The sequence below is a fragment of the Cupressus sempervirens genome, chromosome 10 (genome assembly GCF_028749045.1).
Source record: "Cupressus sempervirens isolate cs-2001-9-10 chromosome 10, ASM2874904v1, whole genome shotgun sequence".
Classification (NCBI taxonomy): domain Eukaryota; kingdom Viridiplantae; phylum Streptophyta; class Pinopsida; order Cupressales; family Cupressaceae; genus Cupressus; species Cupressus sempervirens.
In genome coordinates, this window is record NC_143127.1 from 865,857,848 (window position 1) to 865,875,181 (window position 17,334).

The window sequence follows — 17,334 nt, forward strand, 5'->3', positions numbered from 1 at the left end:
GAAATCACAAACTTTTTTCAAACATAGCATTCTATTATGGTTATTACAAGCATTCTTAAGATTAAACTTCACTATGCTGCTGTCATGAGAGAGGACAAACTGTTGATCATGTCTCTTGGAGGCACACTACAGCCAAGATCTTTTTGGCCTGGTCGAAAGCTGAAACTTCTATAATTGGTGTCCCCTTTCTTGAAAAGAACCTCCTTCAGGGGCACTTGAATGATTGATGCTGTCATATTTCTCTCATAATTAAGGTGCAAGGCTACTTTTCATGAGGAACTTTTCACTCTTAGCTTACAGTAGCTAACCCTTCTGAAGCAAGATTTATTCTTGGCAGTGAAAAATTTGTTGAAGTGTTCACGTAAATGTTTTGTGTCAATGGCTTTCGGTGTACAGTTGGAGACTTGCACATAATCCTGTTGTTTTATTCATGAAATTATTTGGTACAGTTAAGTAATACAAGATGCATTTCTTCAAAAATATATTAAAGATCAAAAAGCTAACACTAAAATCTCCCAGGAATGTTACAATCATGATATCAATAAAATTCAGCCTAGGATTGTCAGATCTTGACTAGAATTCGAAATTTTGAACTAGTACAATGAAAGGATTTATTATTATGAGAATAATGCATTATTTTTATATCAATTTCGGAGGGAAAGTTATACAATAGGAATCTGAATATCTTCTCAACAAGAATTGGTGAAGCTATGGATGCTAATGACAGATGTACTAATTCTAGGTTTCAAAAAGGAAAATCAGATGGAAAACACAATCAAGCAAACGAACGTCCAACTCACCATTCAAAGCACCATTTCCGGTAGTAGCTATTTTTCTTGTGATGTGTCATAGATAGCCCTTTTTCATATGTCTGCATTAAGATTGAACTGCGTTCTTGAGATCAAACCCCAGTCATTAGAAAAATGAATATAATATTCATTACAGCACAACCTCGCCATTTTTCAGCTGTGCTTACGGACCTTGGGAGAATTAATTAATCCCCCATTTTGATTTACCTAAACACCCTCATAATTGCATCTAAGGATAGTTCGAAATAACAAAATACTCAGTAATTGAGCATGTGTCCAGATTATGTCCAGTTAGCATTACACTGAAACCCCCTCGGAGCCAATTGTGCCAATAGTCCAAGAAAAAACAAAATGCCCACAACTTAATATCCACCATCCAAACAATTGTGAAAATCAAATGTGCTGGAAACAGAAGCAAAATTTCCTGTACCCCTGCTAATAACCAATTTAATCAAAACTCAAAGAAGATGGACCTTCCCTTCAGTGACGCAACATTCACAAGATGCATTAAAGTCCTAAGAATAAATAGTATCCAATAACTTATAAGTCTGTCCTTAGCATGTGAATTTTTAAAATAAAATACAGAAAGTGGAAAAGAGATAGTAGAATGACAAACCAGAACGAGTAGTTCGGGTGACAGCAAATATTTTCCATCTTCCTCTAGACGAGGGAAAGGCTTTTTGCCGTGTAAAAGTAGAAAGACAATGAGCGTGGCTGAAGGAGTTCAACTGCAGAATCTCCATTAGCAGTTATGGGAAAGGATATATTCGTATTGCGGAACAATCATTATAGTTGCAGTTCAGTTCAATTGTATGCATAAGATATCTGCAACATTATCTAGATGGGTTCCACTTTAGTAACATGATTTATCATATGAAATTTGTTTTGGCTCAACTAATTTTCTCCGGCTCACGGTACTTAAATGAGGTCCCGGGTCCGAACCAAAAGGTGGGGAGAGGTCCTATACATAAGTGGGTTCTCTAGGTTAGGTGGTTGTGGTCTCGTCGAGGTTATTAAAATCTTTCATTTCATACATGTTGTACCATTGGGTGGTTAGGTGCAATTTAAGCACGGGTCTATGGAGGGGTTTGGGCTCTATTTTTTAGAGCAGGTGACCCCGTGATAAAAAGAATTGGGGGCTAAAAGTTTATTCAAATTTTTTTCCTACAAAATAGAAGCTCCGACTTTTTAGCCTACTCAATTTGAGCAGTTGGAAATGAGGTGGGGCTAGAAATAACCCTACAAACTTAGGGAATCTGTTGTCACGTGTCAACAATTCCTTCAATTTTCCATCAAAGCTAATTAATAAATTTAAAATCTCATGCTATTTTCACTCTAAAACTTATAGACCTTATTTAATTTAGGAGCTAAGTTTTTAAAGCTGAAACAAATTTAAAAATTTGTGGGACCGCTCACCATTTAATATTCTTTAAAAATCTCAGCAGTCACCTACTCTATTTTAAAGGAAGCCCCCCTCCATGGGACCCAGCCTTAGCATCTTAAACCTAATTTGTGTAAGTTATAAATCACATTTTTTCTTCAAATAAAAGGGTGCAAAATCATTCAATTCTTAGAACAATAATAATACATTATTAAGTCATGTGATCATGTACACATTCTAAAACTAAAGCAAATTATTTAAATGTTTGATGCTCCTATTTTATTTTAATAAATAGAAACATCAAAATTATTTAGTGACATTAAAGTATGTTGCAAATTTAGTAGAATGAGTTAATTGAGTAATTATTAGGTTAGTATAAATTGGTATAGTTGTCATTGATGTCAACTTCTTGGTGTTGTCATTAGTGATTAATTTTGTGGTATTTGTTTTGAGTATATTGTGTTGGTGTTTTTTGGACTGTTAGGTACTATGAACCCAATACTAGGATGCAAAAGATGGAAACATACCTAAGGATTAGCTAAATCCTATATTCAGTATGATTAGTCTTAGTTGTGGACCAACTTCAATAGAACACAAAGTACTCCCTACTCTTTAGGCTCTGCAAGGCCAAGGTGGGTGGACCTTAGGGATATGAAGGTGATTGATAATTTGGATTTTCTTTTCAGACACTTGCTTATAAATACCTTTTTCCCTCAAACCTATCCCTTATAGCAGATATTGGTCACAATTTCTTCTTAAATTTGTAGTGAACTTCTTGATCACAATAGCTACTTATAATCAAGAGGAAAACTATCACAAATAAGGGCTAGCCAGCAATTTTAGTTCTTTATTACATAAAATGGAAGATTGATATTGATTGATGTATACACTTTGCAAATATATAAATCATCAACTTGTAACTAAAATTATTTGATCAATGCCTTATCCATTGTTATATGGAGTCAAAACCAACAATCTTAGACCTATTTAATTGACTTGCAATTAAATTTGTCAATGGTGAACTTTGAATCTCATTCCTATCATATCCCCCTTATATACCCAAAACTCTACCACTTAGTAAAATCAATTACTTAATTCTTTGAACCGAAAGCAATCAATAAAAGATATACAAATTATCTGAATTGTATTAAACTGAAAAAAACATTGCTCATTACAATCTCAAGTTCACGGATATGCAAGGAAGGAGACAAGACTCAGATATAGAGATATGCATAATTTCCTTTTGTATTAATTTCCTTTGAAAATACATACAACACTTGATATAGACTCATAGTATAACTCAAAACTTGGCAACTTAATCATTCATATTCATTGTTCCTTCAAATTTAAAAGTCTGAACATATTCATACAATCAAAAAATTGGACAGACTGTAAAATAACATGAAACTGAAAAATATACAAACTTCCGACCCCTACTCCACATCTTGGAAATCCTTATAAAAGATTACAACAAGATATAGATGGGAGGAGGACACATGTCAATACCTTAATGGAAGAGAAGAAGGCAAGACATACAAAAAGATATACAAAACATTATTCTACGCTTGATCCAAAAATAGGAAGCTAGTTGAAAAGTCAATAGGTGGCACTTTACTGCAGCAACTTTAATTTTAATCCTTTTTGTCTTCTTTTGCCCTCTGTTTCCTCAAAAGTCTCAAAAATTGATAGGAATATTTATGAGAGATTTATCCTTCTGATGAATTACTTAGTGTATTTGATCTTATCCTTAATCTCTCATTGCCTTTAATTAGGGAAATTTTTAGCTACCCCTTGCTGACAGAGCTTTTATTTCTCCCACTGCTTTGCAAACATAGATCTCCCGCTTGGTGGGCCACTTTGTGGTTTTAACCTCTTCTAGGTTCTTTGTAGCTTTAGTCCACCTGGCATCTGTTATGGCTTTAGACTCCACTGAGAATTTGTTCAAATCTATTTCTGCTCTGAAGAAGAAGTCAATTAAATTATTGAAAGGGGCATCACCATTGTCTTAAAAAATTTCCACTATGGTCTCTTGAGTCAAAACTGTACTGAATGGATCAAACCATCCATATCATTCTCTCAATCTATTGTTATCGAAAATTGGTGGTATACAATGCTCAATTCCCTAAGATAGTATATTCATTTTTCCTTGTGTTATTTGTAACTTACCAGTGAAGAAGCCAATTAATTGCCTTACCACTTCTAGGCCCTCCTTGAGTATAATAATTTTGTCAAGCAAATCTGGCTTTTTAGCCATAAACATAATAAGCCTCTCTAAGAATTGAAGATATAGCCCCCAAAGACTAAATGTGGGTGATAGGAATGAGAGTGCTTCATTGCAAAATTGCTCAGCACTTTGTAAAGAAAGATACAATGTATGAGTGTGTTGTGATGTGTTCTTCAAAATCTCAACCCCACCATGCACCTAAGGACAAATATACTTACCTCACTACCTTGTTGCATTAATGGAGCATCAATGCTCATCCTTCTAGGCTCTACTATATCCTCTAACTCCAACTCATATGTCTATGTTGTGGCCTCTGTTGTGACCTTAGATGGATACTCCTGACTATCATGTTCTTTTCTCTATTCTGCAAGAGCCACTTGCTCTACATTTGCTAGTTGCTCTCTGACAGATGCAACTTCAACTTCCAAACCCAAGACCTTGGCTTTAAGCTCCTCAATCCTTTCTTTGTAAACATGGATCTTCTTGAGCTCATCCTCATAGAGCTTCCTTACATCAATGTAATCATGTACAGACTTGGCTAATCTTGTCTTTATCTCCTCTACCTTGGCCTCATTCATGAATGAGAAATGCTTCAAGGCCTTTTAGATTTACGTACCTAAAGTACCTTGCAAAGTCTATACAATCATGTTACCCTATTATGTACTATGCACATCCATCAGCTTAGGTTTTTTTGATGAAGGAGCCATGCTCCAAACTACCAGAGATTTAGTGTCAATGTTAAATCTAGTTCCTCTCTACAGTCCACTAGCACCATATGCCTCATATGACATGGCAGTTTCCTATCTTCTAATATGATTAAGCATAAATGCTTGCTCCAAATCCCACTCAGGCACCAACAACATCCCACTTCTCTACACAAGGTCTCCTACCTCCTCCAGAGTCATGACTTCACTCTTAGGATCATAGGCATGCAATTTCTCAACTAGTTCTAGCTTATGTTCATTTGATTCTCTCAGTTTCATCTTTAGCACCAACTCACTTTATTTTACCTTTTACAAGAAACTCTTGAACTCTATTGATTTGACGAACTGGTCATCCTCAATAAACTGTTAGACTTGGATGATCCTGTCATCCAACCTTGTTGTTGCCAACTCTAAATCAATTAGTGTGTTCTTAGCTACAGTAACCTTGTCTTGGATATAGTTTTGTCTCAAGTCAGCAAAGTACTAACTCTTACCAAGTAGGATTTGCAGTTTCCTTTGTTTAACCTCTATAGGGATACAAACAACATTTTACCTCTTATTCCCCTTGGTGACCCATGATGTCTCAACAAGCTCTTCTTCCTCTATTTCTAGAGTCATATCAAGTTCAGGGTTGTCAAGGCATACCCTCTCTTCTTCTCGTATGAGTCCCTCTAGCATTTGGGCCATAATTTCAGCATGGTCAGTAACCATCTTCCTAATCCTATGAGGATAGGGGATATCCATTTAAAACCCCTTGAAATTGAAATCTACTCTCTTCATTTCTCTTTCTACCCTTAGAACATCATCAAGCTTGGCCAACTTGTCAGTGTCTCCCCCTCTGCAATGATATTGGGAATGATGTCTTCATGGGGTAATTCTTTGGTAACAGGCAACACATAGTTTCTAATTTCTTTAAGGGTGATCCTCATCCAATTATCAGGGTCATGCATTCTATATGGACCTGTTGATAGATTGTAATGGTGGAGGAAAGAATAATTTGATCTAAGGCCTCTTTTCCAACTGAAAAGTCCCCCACCTTAAAACATCTACATAAGAATGTGCCTTTATGCATTTTAGGCCCTATACATTCTCTATTTACCATAAATAGTTGCCACATGAATTCAAATATACCCAACCTAGGGGGAATAAACTTTGGCAATATGTGGAGTGGCCAGGGACAACCATATACCCTCATCAAGGAAAAGGTTGGAAAAAGGAAAATGTCCCCCCCAATTATGGTTTAACTTCTTACCCTCAGAGAGCAGGGATGGTCTCAATAGACCCTTCAAGATCTCAGGTTCACTAAAGTAACCTGGGTCTAGCATTTTCATTATGATAGCACTAAAATTATTGAAAAATGATACAGAATTAGAAAAGTGGTATGAACTATCCCATACCTATGTCCACAGATGATTTGATAGCTCTCCATTTGCATCAGAGGTGTGATCAAGGAAATCAGGTCTTATGTACACCACGTTTTTGTATAGGATCAGGTGCATCAAGAGTGAGTAATGGTGGAATTTGAAATCTTTCATCTCTCCACTCTAAGCCAATGCAACATTTTTCTTCATCATATCCAAAATATGCTCCACATAATCATATTCCCCTCCATGGTATGAGTCTTGCACATCTCTGGCAATCATAAATTATGATCCATATACCTTGTCAGTTCCATCCTTACCAACCACCTTGTGGACACCCTATACTTATATTTTTATAAATTAATTCTTAAATTTTTCCAAAGGCATCATTTTCTCCACCTTCTTAGGGTAATCACCCACATTCTTTAAATCCATGGGAATATGTTGTAGCATTGATTTCCTAGTATATGCCTTGGAAGATCTATAGAAAAAGTTAATCTAATCCCTTGGCACAATCTAATCCAATAGCTTCTATGAATGAAGCACGGTCCAATGTACAAAGAATGGTTCCTTCTCTCCTATGGAAAGATTTGGTGGCTTGATTATATGAGCAAATTAGGTCCTTCACCAAGTCCACATCCATAAAAACTTTTGGAAAGATTAACTTTGCTAGGTTCTTCTTCCAAGGACTGCAAATGGAGATCTTCTTCTCTCTATTGTGGTAAAAATATTTGAATATCTCATAACTTGTGACTCCAAGGCATGTAGCATCTTTGCACAATGCATATGGGTCCATGAACTTATGATCATCTATAACATTGGCATTTAAGGATTCTGAGAATAATTTTATCCATTCTTCAACAAACCTATTAGGTTTCCTTTGTCTTGATTTCCCTCCCTTGGAAGTGGAGGTCTACAATTTCCATGTCCATCTGCTCAATCTCTTCAACTTCCTTATCAGGCATTCTGATTGTATGCTGGAAAACACTAGGCAAAATTGTACTTAGGCACTGAAAGCAATAATTTGTACATACTGAGAACTCTATAATTGCTTGGATTTTCTTCTCTTTGTGAATGGTAAACTATAACTTATCAATAAAATGTCTTTATAGTTCAATTTCCATCATCAATGTCCCTTCTGCATTGATTTTTAGCATGCCTAAGTCTTAAACTCAGTTTCTTCTATTACCTCAGGGGAGCATCACCATTACTATCCAACATTTTTTTTTTTACATTATTCAAATCTCATTAGTCAAGAGTCCTTTTAAATTTGTATCTCAAAAAAAGTAAAAATCACATTTCATGTCAACTTAGGGTTTACAATCATACGATCGACCTAAAAGTCAAAACCCTTTGTAGTATCTTAAGTGGGGAATGCTGGCTCTATAATCCTATGATCATTTGGAAACAAGAGCTTTATCGTGTTATCATAAAACTTGAAAATGACCCTCATAATATCATGATACAATAGTTACCATGAAATTAGATTTTACCTTTAAGTCCTTACGATCTTATGAGACAAAATTTATATTCATTAGCATAGCATCTTATCTTATCTTGTAACCTTTTAAGCTCCTATGATGTTATGAGAAACCACTATCTTTCTTCATCATAGCATCGTCAGCATTAACTTTCAACCTTAAGATCGCATGACATAACAATTTTGTAGCATCACAACTATTTATCCCTTCCTTTGAGATCTTATGATACACTATTTGTCGTAAGATCGAAGAATGAAAACTATTATATTGCCATAAAAACTTATGCAAATATGCTTTTGACCCCACTAGCCCAAGTTGGCATCCACCTTGTAAACACTAAAACTTTGACTAATCAGGATAGAACACATGTCATTACCTCTGATGCAAAACTTCCACCTTTCTTTGACATTTGTTACCTTACGATCTTATGATCGTCATCCCCCATAGCATCATAAGCTTCAAAATTCTTCTCCCACAATCTTACAACTAAGGCCTTAGTGTAACATCAGAAAACTTCACGAAGACTGTTACGATGCCTCAATCACTCCTTTATTGTAGGATTAGAACTCTTAAGTTTCTTCCTTGTATTTTCACACTTCTATGATCCTATGATAAATTGCTTATCACATGGTCATGATCCTTCTTTTCTGCCTTTACAATCCCACAATCATCTATTTGTCATAACATTGCACATCTTGGTTTTAAAACCTTTTCATTAGAACTTATGATGACATGACACAAAGGGAATCATAAGATCAAGAACCTCATCTTTTGTATTTGCAATGCTACAACCACAACATATCTTAAGATCAAGAGACTCAAATTTTAACCCCATGATCACTCACCAACCCCTCAATCGTAACAGATGATTCAAAAGACAAACAATCTCCTGGTTAGAAATAAAACCTAGGGTAAGGAAAAAATTGTGAATCTTAATGAAATTTCTTATGAGAAAGGTGAAGACACAACCTTAGGGCATTGTTTCATCACACTAGGCAAAGAATATAATATTGGGCTGGGACAAAAATACCATGTTAGGGTCATTCTCTAGAAATGAAAACAAATAAAACATGAACCCTAACACACAACACTCCTTCAAAAAACATTTTCACCATAAAATTTGAAATTTTAGCTCAATGAATATAAGGGTTATCAGTGGATTAATAATGAGCATGGGATTAATGTTCTAAATTCTCTTAGAGGTTCATAAGTCCTTATGAAACATCTTTTGTGACCTTGGGTGTCTGATGCAAGAGCATCCTTGGGTTGTTGACAAACTTGCATCCCCAAAAAGATATTTTCTTGTTTTGTATTTTCCAATTATTTGTCTGATAGTTTGATTCAATGAACACTTGTGTGTCCTTTCCAAATTTTGTGATCTTGACTTTGTATTGTGAATCTTAATGAAATTTCTCACGAGAAAGGTGAAGACACAACCTTAGGGCATCATTTCATCACACTAGGGAAAGAATATAATATTGGGTTGGGGAAAAAATACCATGATAGGGCCATTCTCTAGAAATGAAAACAAATAAAACATGAACCCTAACACACAACACTCCTTCAAAAGACATTTTCACCTTATAATTTGAAAATCTAGCTCAATGAATATAAGGGCTATCAATGGATTAAGAATGAGCATGGGATTAATGTTCTAAGTTCTCTTAGAGGTTCACAAGTCCTTATGAAACATCTTTTGTCACCTTAGGTGTCTGATGCAGGAGCATCCTTGGGTTGTTGACAAACTTGTATCCCCAAAAAGATATTTTCTTGTTTTGTATTTTCCAATAATATGTCTGACAGTTTGATTCAACGAACACTTGTGTGTCCTTTCCAAATTCTATGAGCTTGGCTTTGTATTGTGGATCTTAATGAAATTTCTCGTGAGAAAGGTGAAGACACAACCTTAGGGCATCATTTCATCACATTAGAGAAAGAATATAGTATTGGGTTGGGGAAAAAATACCATGTTAGGGTCATTCTCTAGAAATGAAAACAAATAAAACATGAACTCTAGCACACAACAGTCCTTCAAAAGACATTTTCACCATAAAATTTGAAAATTTAGCTCAATGAATATAAGGGCTATCAATGGATTAAGAATGAGCATGAGTTTAATGTTTTGAATTCTCTTAGAGGTTCACAAGTCCTTATGAAACATCTTTTTCCACCTTGGGTGTCTGATGCAGGAGCATCCTTAGGTTGTTGACAAACTTGTATCCCCAAAAAGATATTTTCTTGTTTTGTATTTTCCAATTATCTATCTGATAGTTTGATTTAATGAACACTTGTGTGTCCTTTCCAGATTCTACAAGCTTGGCTTTGTATTGTGAATCTTAATGAAATTTCTCGTGAGAAAGGTGAAGACACAACCTTAGGGCATCATTTCATCACACTAGGCAAAGAATATAATATTGGGCTGGGGAAAAAACACCATGTTAGGGCCATTCTCTAGAAATGAAAACAAATAAAACATGAACCCTAACACACAATACTCCAAAAAACATTTTCACCATAAATTTTGAAAATTTAGCTCAACGTATATAAGGTCTATCAGTGGATTAAGAATGAGCATGGGATTAATGTTTTGAATTCTCTTAGAGGTTCATAAGTCCTCATGAAATATCTTATATCACCTTGGGTGTCTGATGTAGGAGCATCCTTGGGTTGTTGACAAACTTGTATCCCCAAAAAGATATTTTCTTGTTTTGTATTTTTCAATTATTTGTCTAACTATTTGATTCAATGAACAATTGTGTGTCCCTTCCATATTCTATGAGCTTGGCTTTGTATTGTAGACCTATTCTAGAAAATTGTCCTAAGTATGCATAATTTAATGTTACATCTGGAAAAAATTTTGCTTCATCTTCTTAGGTGTTGATTTCCTATGTTGTTCTTAATACAACACCTAGTATTCAATTCAGTGAGGTTCTATATTTAAGAGATATCCTACATGCTCTTGGATCTAGATAGTTGATTACTGTGTGGACCTATAACTAAGGTCACAAAATGTTTTATCATGTATTATGTATTTGGTAATTAATTAATTGAGAGTTAGTCCTATATTGTATAACACATTTCCTATTATTGGAGATTGTGAACCCAAAGCCCACCTGAGTGTCCTGATGGCTATATATGTAATGTCCTAGGGACTTAGAAGAAAGTATTTGGGTAGTTACTCATGATTAAGAAGGTAGAGCTCAAGAATAAGAGTTTTGGTCTATAATTTGGAATGTAATTGGTCATAACCAAGAAGGCCTTATAGCCCAACATATGGTATGTGAGTCATGTAATCAATTAATATTCAGTTGTGTATATGAAGATCTCTTGTTAATAAGTGAGTTGTTTTCATTTGTATCTTGTTATACTCATATTGTGTTATTAGTGGTGGGGGCTTGGTTATCTCCTTTGGAAGTACACATGCCTTATACTACATTAAATGTGCATCACTAAGTGATAATGATTTTTCTCACATGATTGTAAAAGGTCTCCGCATTGCTCTATTTTAAATCTCTCCAATTGGCTCATACCCTTAAAGCTGCATTTGAAAGTGATACCTTTCAAGAATCATTCCCGAAAGGTCTTGATGCACAATTTTTCTGTGCCTGCTAGCTTTGCACTAAGTTTGTCACAAAGTGTGCCATTGAGAGAAATTATGCCTCTACAACTCTCCCCTTGTACTCCATCCCCACACAACTGTCTCTCCCCTAATCCAAAAAATGTTTTCTATTCTAGCCATTGTTTTACAAGCATATAGAGGTAAGAGAATATCATGGGTAGAAAAATGTCCACACGAGGCTTGAAGTTAAATCCCAAGCATCCAATGGCTCCCAAAATTACCACATTAAAAAAAAAAAGACATTTTGCCAAGGAGTTTGCATTGTTAGGGAATTGAACCTGGAAGCAAGGAAGCCTCAGATTACCACTAATGTCATGTAGCTGAAAGATTTGATGTTTTGAATATCTTAAACAACTATGATGTGTCAACTGAGAAAAATCTTCTTCTAATTACATGAGCAAGAAACATGTAATTGTACATGCATGTTGCATCAGTAGAACTATTGTATGGGCAATTTTTCACAAAATTGGCAAAGTAAAATTAAACATGCATCGTATTGAAGTATATTGTATCTAAAAAGCCTTTGACAGTATCTTGTGGCAAATGATTTTTATTATTTTATTTGGGTAATTTTTAGTTATGATTTGTGGCAAATCTATGCAGTAACAAGTATTTTAATCTAACATGGGAGGAACAAATGTAATTGTTTACAAAATCTTATAAGCTTGGCGACAGTTTTAGATTAAGGTAAAAGTAGGTTTTGAAGGGACCCAAAACACTTAACAACAGAAAAAGGATATTCAACTAAGCCCACTAGGAGAATACACTCTTGAAAACAAAAAAAAACACACAAAATCAGGTTTTACAGGGACGTGAAACCATGGAATATAGCCAAAAAATATGACTACGTTTTACAAGGACTTGGAACCCACAAGTTAAATAGTTCAAAATGAAAACAAAAAATAGGGAGACAAAGAAACTACTGCAATTCCTTAATAATATTTGCAACCTCTTTACCCACATCAGGTGTATTAAGAATAGTATCAGTAGGGGTAAGACCAGTTCCAGCAATATCCTCAACAACTTTTTCCCTTGCAACCTTCTTCCGTGAGCTTAATCTGGTCCTTTTGCCAGGTCCTCGTAGAGACACGACCTCATTTTTCTTCTTCCCCAAACTAGCCGTAGCCGCACACAGACTTGAAGTCACTTACTCCATTTTGTTTCCACTTTCCTTTATCAGGTGCTAGAGGTCTTGTTCGTATTCCTTTAGTTTTTTAGGTATATTTCCCACCTAGGCTTCCAAAAGCACAAGTTTATCCCTATCAGTCTCATGATCCTTTTGCACTTTACCTAGATTTTTCTTTAGTTTCATAATCTCATTGTAAATCTAGGAATTTCCATGAATAGAGGAATCAACTTTCATTTTAGCAGTATCAAGGAAAGTGAGCATGGCCCCCATAGTCCGGTCATCCATCTTCTTGTCCATAGGGTACTCCATACCCTTATATTCTTCTTCTCCTAGTTCTTTCTCTTTACCCACCTCCTTCTCCATATTTTCCTCTCCAACTATGCCCTAAATAGACACCTCATTACCAATATTTCTTGACCCTTCATTTTTATCAAGACTTTCCTCCTCATCATTCTTCTTAGTCTCATTTTACTGGTAGAATAACCCCCCAAATTGGAACTAATATCCCCCATCTTCATGTCTTCCTCAGTCTCCATGTTTTTGTCCTCAATCTCCACATTTTCATCCTCATTATTATCAGAGGATTCAATAGTTTCCTCTTCATTTTTTTGGGGTGTATCCTTGATCATTAATTCCTTTTTCACACTTTGTCCTGCATCCCTTTTACCCTTTTTAGACTGAGAATCATTCATAGTCCCCCTTTTCCTCTCTGAAATTGGAGAAGCAATCAATTTATTCTTGCAGTAATTCTCAATTAAGAGAATAAGGCCTTCATGAAGGATGGGATGAGTTTCTTTCTTCTTATGGGCATATAGACTTTGTAATAACGAAAACTTCAAATAGAAAGGAAAGGAAATCCTATCTTTATGACGGAAGTGGTTCAAAAAAATAAAATGGAACTTATGGACTCTTTTAGATCTTCCATCTAAGATGAAATATTCCCAAATACAAGACAAAACATCTCTCCAAACTACCTTAATCTGTTTGAGCTCATAGAAGTCCCCATTCTTCTCTAGCTTTCGCTCTTCCTCCTAAATTTTTGGGAACTTTTTGAAGGTAGCATTAGAGATAGTCATTTCCTTGCTAAATTTCATTCCCTCCTTTGAAAGACTAGTTACTTCTGCAATAAAATCCTCAGTGATTTGGATCGTGACCCCATGCAGAATAACCCTTTCCTCGAACCAATTCTTGAAGAAAGCCTCTGTTACATGCAGTTTAAACCCATGCAAATGCTCCAAGTAAGGAGTCACCTTTCCTTTCTCAAGAATTTTCCATGTTGAAGTTTTCCCCTTCCAATATTTACAGTTATTGGGCTCTTGTTTCCTTGGCTCTCTCCCCATTTTCGTGCGCAAACTGAAAATCAACAAAGAAGTAAACCCCAGTGAAAAGGACAAAATGAAGAAAGCCAAAAGCATCGCTAAAGTTAACCAAAGTTTCATTAATCTTCCTTCATGCCGCATCCAGATAATAATGGCATTAAAGTATGATCTTGGGATTATAACACACCCCTCCATAGGCCCACGTTTAATAATCATTAAATTACTAATCTTGGAAGATCTTTCCCTCCATCACATATGTATTGTCATAATTAATGAGTGACTTTAAATCCACATTAGATCTGAGGTCATTATGCCAACTCAACATACTGTCCCCTTGCACTGCCCTACTGGCAATCTAGTCAGCAACAACGTTACCCTCATGATAGGAATGTGAAAAAATGACCTTTTCAAAATTAGTCATTAAGGATTTAATTTCCATTATACTATCTTCTATAGTCCAAGTACTTGGGGTTTTATCATTGAGCATATTAATTATGTTCAGGGAATCACCTTCTAGCCAAAGATACATGTTTCTAGTTTTCATTGCCAATCTCATGGTATAAAGGGCTACAATGGATTCAACTCTGTGACTTATAGAAATACCAATTGGAATTGCTATAGCATCGATTGCATTACCTAAATGATCCCTTATAATTCCTCCACACCCAGCTTTTCTAGGGTTGCCCTTAGTAGCCCCATCAAATTTCCCCTTTATCTAACCCAACGAGGGGGCCTTCCATTTGACATTTGATCTTTTATCCTCCATTTTGTTCTTGAGACCAATATTTTGGATTGGACTATCAATCAAGAAACCATTAGGGATATTTTTCTAAGCTTTAAAGTTTTCCTTTATAACTCTAATGATGTTTTGACCAAGGACCCAATCAGGCATTTCTTTCTCTCTAAAAAATCTATTATTTCTCTCTTTCTAGATTCCCCACCACAAATGAGGGAGAGTAATATTCGAAAGAAATTCCACATTACTATCCTTCTTCGAGAAAATCCAACTCTGAAAACAGAGCTCAATTTTATTATGATGAACCCAAGCAATGTTCCAAAATTAAGGATGTTGTTCCACACATTTTGGCTATAATTACAGTTCAAAAATAAATGATCCCTATCCTCCAAATCATTCTTGCATAGACAACATCAGTTGACCATATTTATCCCTCCTTTTTGCAAATTATCCTGGGTCAAATTTTTATTCTGTAAAAGAATACAATAAAAGATATTGATCTTTGGAGTTAGGCTTTTAATCCAAGCTTTCGACCATAATGGACTAGGTCCTTTATCTTTAGATCTGAAAATAGAAGAGACTTTGAAATTCCCATTAGCATCATTCCTCCATATCATTCTGTCCTCCTTATAGGGATACAAACAGTGAGCATTCAACATAATCTGGATGTTGTTAAAAACCTGGCTAATGTTTGTAAGGCTGACCCAAATATTGTTGACCTAGTAATTTCTCACATAAGTACCATATAACTGCTTACATTGTTCAATGAAATTCTTGTCCTCAAAGTCATTAATTAACAGACGATCCAATATCTAGGAATCTTCCCAGAACTTGATCTTCTACCCATTACCAACTTTCCAAGAGCACCCATCACTTCGGATAGACTTAGCACCTTGTAGTGCCCCCCATATAGCAGAAGGGGAAATAACATTAGGATACTTTAAGAAATAAAAAAGAGAAGGGGCATCATATAGATATTTATGTTTCCATATGGAACTCCATTCCTTGTTATCATGATACACTCTCCAACCTTGCTTCACAAGAAGAGCTTTATTTGTACTTCGGATAGTCCTTATTCCCAATCCACCATCTCGAATTGGCTTACAAATCTGGTCCCAGGCAATCGAAGCCATTCTCTTCTTCTCCTAAGTGCTTGACCAAAGAAATTTTCTTTGGATTTTTTCAAGGAAGTCAAGATATTTGGCAGGAATTTTGAAAAGGCTCAAAGCATAAGTAGGTATACCTTGAAGGCAAGCTTTGAGAAGAGTAACTTTACCAGCTTGACTCAACAAATTTCCCTTCAATCCAACAAGTTTCTTAGAATTTTTTTTTGTAATGTCTTCCTAGAAGAAATCGGGGGGATTAAGTCCCAAGGGAAGGCAAAGATAAGAACAAGGAAAGGAACCAATGGAGCAACCAAAAATTCTAGCAATTTTATTTTGTTGAGAGATTGGGGTATTCACAAAGAACAAGGAGCTTTTATTCCAATTAATCAACTATCCTGAAGCCGAGGAGTACAAGTTAAGAGTTGTTTTTTAGAATCTTGGCTTCCCTTACATCTTCTTTGCCCATAAAAATATTGTCATCAACAAACTGACCATGAGAGTAGATAAGGGGTTGGGAAGAGGGTTGTAGTCTCTTAATATCACCATCTTGAACTAATTTCCCAATATACCTTCCTAAGTAGTCTGCCATAATAGTGAAGGGAATAGGGGATAATGGGTCTCCCTACCTCAAACCTCTAGAGGGATTAAAAAAAGCAAAAGATCACCCATTGACCAAAACAACAATAAAAGAAGTTGTTATAAGTTGAAGGACCATCCTCACAATATTTGAATTAAAACCAAAAGCCAGTAACACCTTTTCAAGAAAGGTCCACTCCACTCTATCATAGGCTTTTGCAATATCAATTTTCATAATGAATCCTTGGTTATTAGAACAAGATAAAGAATGGATATTCTCATGCACAACAATGATAGAGTTTAGATTTTTTCTACCTAGAACGAAGCCATTCTATTGTTCAACAATAATATCCGAGAGCACCAATAGTAGTCTAGAAGTGAATACCTTAGAACTGGTCCTATAAAAAGAATTGCATAAACTAATAGGCCTAAATTGGTCTAGAGAGTTAGCACCCAGCTTTTTAGGGAGAAGGCAAAGAAGAGTAGAGTTAACCTCTTTCAACATTCTCTTTGCCCCAAAAAACTCCTTGGCAACACAAAAAACATCCTTCCCAACCAGATTCCACATAGATTGGAAAAAGAAGATAGGAAATCCATCCGGACTAGGAGATTTGTCCCCCCCTAAGGAGCAAACAACCTGATAAATTTCCTTATCATTTAGAATAGATCCCAACATCTTGTTTTGATCTCTTGAAACCAAAGAAGGAATTACACTTAGAATTTCATCTTGGTTAAGAGGATAAATATTAGGATCAGCAGTCATCAAGGAAGCAAAGAAAGAGACCAATTCCTTCATTATGTCCTTTTCCTCACTAATTTTCCTATCGTCTTTCAATAATTTAGAAATGCATGTTTTAGCCCTGTGCTTCATAGTAGAAAGGTGAAAGAA

The 17,334-nt window shown here is 35.5% G+C and overlaps 1 protein-coding gene across 2 annotated transcripts in view; it reads right to left on the bottom strand.

Moving 5' to 3' along the window:
• LOC149536760 (NF-kappa-B inhibitor-like protein) overlaps window positions 1-1,700 on the bottom strand; it is a 31,896-nt gene extending 30,196 nt beyond the window's left edge. For both annotated transcript variants that reach the window (XM_089804008.1, XM_089804007.1), the window contains exon 1: window positions 1,426-1,700. In XM_089804008.1, coding sequence (XP_089660134.1) covers window positions 1,426-1,552 — 127 coding nt within the window. In that variant the 5' untranslated portion in view covers window positions 1,553-1,700. The remainder of the gene's footprint in view (window positions 1-1,425) is intronic.
• Between the last annotated feature and the right edge of the window lie 15,634 nt (window positions 1,701-17,334).